At 41.9% G+C, this 6,000-nt stretch overlaps 1 protein-coding gene across 1 annotated transcript in view; it reads right to left on the reverse strand.

Annotated features, from left to right (window-relative positions):
- TTC27 (tetratricopeptide repeat domain 27) overlaps positions 1 to 3,529 on the reverse strand; it is a 179,311-nt gene extending 175,782 nt beyond the window's left edge. The window contains exons 1-2 of the mRNA XM_068977494.1: positions 3,430 to 3,529; positions 1,780 to 1,960 (exon numbers count right to left, since the gene is read on the reverse strand). Of these exons, the coding sequence (XP_068833595.1) occupies positions 1,780 to 1,960; positions 3,430 to 3,529 (281 nt within the window). The remainder of the gene's footprint in view (positions 1 to 1,779; positions 1,961 to 3,429) is intronic.
- Positions 3,530 to 6,000: the final 2,471 nt, after the last annotated feature.

Below are 6,000 nucleotides of genomic sequence, written 5' to 3' on the forward strand. Positions count from 1 at the left end.
ACTTTGGCCTTGACCCACCGGAGGTAATTTGCCAACCTTTAGATTAAGACACAAGTGAAAGTGAAAGTCACTCAGCTGTGTCCAACTCTTTGTGACTCCATGGACTATACAGTTCATGGAATTCTTCAAGAATCTTCCTTTTTGCGGTAGGGCCTAGGGAATGCTGGAGGAAGAGAATGACTGCTTTCAGTTTTTCTTCAGCATGAACCTACAGGAATCCTCTTACATTCCCTAGGCCCTACCTCAAAAAGGAAGATTCTTTAAGAAAAAAAAAAAATCAAATCGACAAGCCATGGTATCCAGAATGCTCTGGACACAGAGCAACCGAGAACAGAGCAAAGAAAGAATAGAGACTGTTTGTACTCAGTAGTTTAGGAAACTTGGGGAAACAGGTGTGCAGCAAGATCTTAATGTAAGCCTTAATAAATGTCAGAACTAAAAATCAAAATCCTCAAGGAGAGCTAAGAATACAGTTTAATTTTCAAATCCTCAAAATAAAGTAACTGAAATGTCTCTTCTTAGCTCTATGTGACAAGCAAGAGTTCTGGTCAACCAGTGTATAATGCATTTGTGTATATACATGTGTTCTCACGTGCACCACACAAAGCTATGGTAACACACAAACACCTGATAGCAAAATGACAGGAACGACACGAGAGGAATGAAAAGCTACCAGAAGGCCAGAAAAATAAAAATGAACGACATTTGTTAAGTAAAATACAATGTCTACAGTAGTATTCTTTTATGAACTCCTAATAGATGCAGATTACATTTTATTCATCTTTACAACCTCAACATTAAGCACAGTAGTTGATTTGTTGAAGAACTAAAATGAAGTCATTTCTTACAAATTACGATAAAACAAAACTGCATATGTTTTAAAGAAAACTAAAACAACGTGGTTGCCAGAGCCAGTGGAGAAAAGAAAGGTATATTAACAAACTTACAAGAGTAAAATATAAGCCACTGAAAAAATTAGGTTAACTGCCGTGCAACTATCCCTTATACTGCTGCTGCTGCTAAGTCACTTCAGTCGTGTCCAACTCTGTGCGACCCCATAAACAGCAGCCCACCAGGCTCCACCATTCCTGGGATTCTCCAGGCAAGAACACTGGAGTGGGTTGCCATTTCCTTCTCCAATGCATGAAAGTGAAAAGTGAAAAGTGAAGTCGCCCAGTCGTGTCCAACTCTTTGCGACCCCATGAACTGCAGCCCACCAGGCTCCTCCGTCCATGGGAGTTTCCAGGCAAGAGTACTACAGTAGGTTGCCATTGCCTTCTCCATCCCTTATACTAAATACTATTAAATTACATAAACATCAATGGAAGAAGATAAACCAAGGGTTCCATAATAAAAACATTAAAGATAACAATCTAAAAATAATAAAAGTAGTTACAATTCTCACTCGGCAATCAACAAATAGCCAGATGGATAGTGTACACTTTCATGTTAAAAGGAAAGAAGGTCCGAAGTCTTAAGTATGGCTAAAACCTATGAGATCTAAGCAACTGGAAGCTCAGTGGTTGGCAGCTACCACCCAGTCATAAGTTAGTGTTATATACGATCCTCTTACATCCAACACCACTTTACCTTTTCATTCTCGATGGTCCTCTGGACAGAAGCTTTTACATAGATTATTACGTACATCAAGAGTCTTGACTAAATGTAATGCCAGGTTTTCCAAAAACCGCAAAAGTCAGTGTGCCTTACACATTGTCAAGACACTACCAAATGTATTCAAAATTCATTTCTCTATGAAAATTTCAAATAAAATTCTACCTTCTGGTTTTGTCCAAATCTGCTGAGTCATCATCCAGGAATGTTACTATCTGCTTCTCTAGGTAGCTATCAATCTTTTCTTCAGTTATTGTTGCTGAATTTAAAATACTTTGAGTCAATGAATTTAACAATATGGCTTTGTAGTTCCCTTCCAGCAACAATTGTAGGTAAGATTCACTCTCTGTAACAGAAAGAAAATTTGTACAATAATCCAAAAAGCTACTATTTTCATAGTAGTAAAGGGTAACACTATTACCATTTCAGTATGCAAAAAAAAAAATGTATATATCTAGAACACTTCCTATAAATTAATCACAAAGCACTGTGCAAATTCCTATCACTTCTCCTAGAATTAGGAGCTCATCCATATCATGAGCAGTAAGGCAGAAGTTAGACCTAGAAAAAATATTTCTCATTAGCAAGAAACATCATCCTTCTGCTGAGAATTCAAAAGGAATCCTACTGAGAACAGAAAAGTTTCCTTAGAACATTTCCTTTTACCATTTGGCTCCCACTACCCCCACCATGAAAGTGGTAAGTCACTCAGTCCTGTCTGACTTTTTGCAACCCCATGGACAGCAGCCCATCAGGCTCCTTTATCCATGGAATTCTCCAGGCAAGAATACTGGAGTGGGTAGCCATTACCTTCTCCAGGGAATTTTCTAGACACAGGGATCCAACCCAGGATCCCTAGGTTGATGTTCTCCTGCATTGCAGGCAGATTCTTTACTGTTTATGAGCCACCAAGGAAGCCCAAAGATACTCCCTGGTGAAAAGCTGGTGCACTTATGGTTCCCCTAATATCCAAATGCACATTCCACATTCCTGCCTGCACACTTTTACACTGGTGATTTCCTCCTGGGGAACTCTTTTCCACTTACTAGTCTTACTCTTGGATCAAAAATCAGGTCAAGTTTGATTTCTTCCATAAGACTTCCAGACTCAGACTTCAGAAACTACCTCCCATCTGAAGCACCTATTGTATATAACACCCAAACACAGGTGTGTCCGTACACACACACACATCCCACTTATACATATATACTGTGTTAAACTCTCTCTCTCTCACACACACACACACACACATACACACTGTCCTAAATTGATATTTCTCTTTTGGGTCCAGCTTAAACCCCACAACAACGTGTACCTATAACCCTGTAGTAAATGTGCCTTTTAACTCTTTCTCAGGTAACTGTGCTTTGCTTACAAGATTACATCTTTGCTGCCTCATTTCAGTTGTTGTACTTAGCAGCTGTGAGACCTTGAATAAATTACTTAACCAACTTACTTAAATGTCTTCATCTGCAAAAAGGGAACAAAAGTACTGTCTACTTTATGTGTCTATTATAAGGATTAAATGACTGAATAAGGGTTAAGAGATTATAAAAATAATTGACATTATTACTGAGGGCTTCCCTGGTAGCTCAGACGGTAAAGAACCTCTGGACTGGGAAAAATTTAGAGTGAAGACAAGTACGGAACCTGAAGACCACGCCCAGCAGATGCAACACCTGAAGCCTTAAGAAATCAGGCAGATTTAGGCAGGAAGAAAATACAGGAGGGATGAAAACCCAGCCGCCGCCACCTGTTCTCGCCACAGTCCTCACGGCGGCCTAAGTCCCTCCCTGGCAAGTTCACCCCTCTCACCCAAACTGGCGACTCCCTCCTGCTTCCACTGCTGCCGCTCAGCCTGAGTAGGGAAGCCCCTCAGAACTGCCAGCTCCGGGGTCCACATCACCCCGGACATAGCTGCAGCCAAAAGATTCCTACGAGGGTCACACAGGAGTCAAAAAGAAGAAAGTAAATGTTAGAGCGACCAAGACGCCGACGACTAGCGGCGACAGTTCCTGTAAACACAAAGCCTAGAACAGCATGTGCGGATAACGGAACAAGGAGGCCGCCATGACAGCAGCGCGGAGAACCCTGGGAAATACACGCATACTCGCTGAACCTGCTTCCGCCTAGGAGACCAACACGAGCCCTTAGTACCGAGCATGCCCACTGAGTATGCCCCAAGCTGGGGAAAGGGGCGGGACTTGGGGGAGGGGCCTTGGTCCCCTCAGCCCCAGAGGCGTAACGTTGCGCTGTGGAAGGAGTGGAGGGCGTCGAGTCATTCTGCACCGCCCACCCAGGAGGCCGGTGGAAGAGGTCGAAGTTTTGGTCTTGCCCCAGCTGCTGTATAATTGGAAAGACTGCAGCTTTGATCCCTAAACCTCTTTAAGTCCGAACCCTCCAGACGACCTGATGAAAGTCTTGGTCCTGACAAAGCACGTGGGCCCTTACTACCAACACTGAGGTACCATTTCAGGGAATTAGAGACCCAACGAAGAGGAGTCCAGTGAATTCCATATAAGAACTCTGTCTGGACTTAAACTGGTGATCAAGTGGTTAAGAAACTTCCAATGTAGGAGGACACGGGTATGATCCCTGGTCTGGGAAGATTCCACATGGCATGAAGCAACTAAGCCCATGCTACTGGACCCCCATTCTCCAGAGGCCCTGCTTGACAACAAGAGAAGCCCCGAGAATGAGAAGCCCAGGCACTACAGCTAGAGAGAAGCCCATGCTCCCTGCAACCAGAGGAAGGTCCAGTCTGTTCACTTTCCCTCTGACATGAGGCTCTGCACCCCAGAAAGCTCGTGCCTGTCATAGAGGAACGAAAACCCACAGAAACTAGAAACCCTGACTGTCCATTAGGGAGATTTTCAGAGAAAGATCGTGATCAACAGAAGGAAATGTAAAAAAGTAACAAACAGATATTTCAATTAAATAGAGATTGGAGATCAGAAAGGGGAACTTACCCATGACTTACCATGGTGGTGGGTACCAAAATGCAATTCTCTGATGATCCTGAATAAACCTATCTTTGCTGGAAACACTATCTGGCAGTCTGTTTGTTTCTGGCCAACAATGCATTTAAACTTTATATACTTCAAATAAAAATACATTTTTATAATCCTTTAGTCAATTAGTGTTAAAAGAAGCAGGAAATGTTTGATTACTATAGTGGGTTGACTAGTTGCCCCAAAGATAAAATCTTAATCCCTGTTACCTGATTTGGAAAAATGATTTTAAAATGAACCCAATGGGTTCAAAGTGCTGTTCTAAGAGATGGCACTTATAAGTGTCCTTATAAGAGAAAGGCAGAGGGAGATTTTACACACACACACACACACACACACACACACACACACGAACGATATGTGAAGATGGAGACAGAGGTTGGAGTAATGCACACACAAGCCAACAAGTGCTGGCAGTCACCAGAAACTGGAAAAGATAAAGAATGGACTCTCACCTAGAGCCTTTAAGGAGACAGTAGTCCTGCTGACACCTTGATTTTGAACTTAACGGTCTTAAGAACTGTGGGTGAATATATTTGTTGCTATTTTTTTTAAATATGCATATATTTATTTTGTCTGCATCAGGTCTTCCACTGTGGGATCTTTCTCCAGAGCACGTGGGACCTTAGTTCCCCAACCAGGCATCAAAATTGTGTCCCCTGCATTACAAGGTGGATTCTTAACCGCTGGACCACCAGAAAAGTCCCCAGTCACCTGTTGCTTTAAGCTACCAACTTTGTGGTAATTTTCTAGAGCATCTTCAAGAACTAATGTAAATATTAAAACATAATTGATGATATTATAGAAGTAAAGGCAAGATAAATATATTTTATGGAATAAACATGTAATGTTAATTATGTATATCTTTATTTCATTACTTATCCAAACATTGCATGCCTGCTAAGTCGCTTCATTTGTGTCCAACTCTTTGCAACACTATGGACTGTAGCCTACCAGGCCCCTCTGTCCATAGTGTTTGCCAGGCAAGAATACTGGAGTGGGTTCCCATGCCCTCCTTCAGGGGATCTTCCTGACCCAAGGATCAAACTTTCATCTCTATGTCTCTTGCGTTGGCAGGTGGGTTCTTTACCACTAGTGCCGCCTTGGAAGCCCTCTCCAAACATTACTAGCCTTTCCAATGCCCACTAAGTTATTTTAATTAATTATTCTGATGACTTCTGCTGCTGCTACACTTATATAAACATGTGTTTAACATATATTTTTGCTATGAAGATATATTTCTCAAAGAAGTATTATAGAATGTATTTCACAACCCTGTAAATGTTGTAGGCAGACTTTGGTGTGATTGTCCTTTTACAGTTTGGAACAAGTTACCTTCCAGTCTCCCTGTCTTCTGAATTCCAGTTTTGGATCT

The sequence above is a fragment of the Capricornis sumatraensis genome, chromosome 1, assembly GCF_032405125.1.
Source record: "Capricornis sumatraensis isolate serow.1 chromosome 1, serow.2, whole genome shotgun sequence".
Taxonomy (NCBI): Eukaryota; Metazoa; Chordata; class Mammalia; order Artiodactyla; family Bovidae; genus Capricornis; species Capricornis sumatraensis.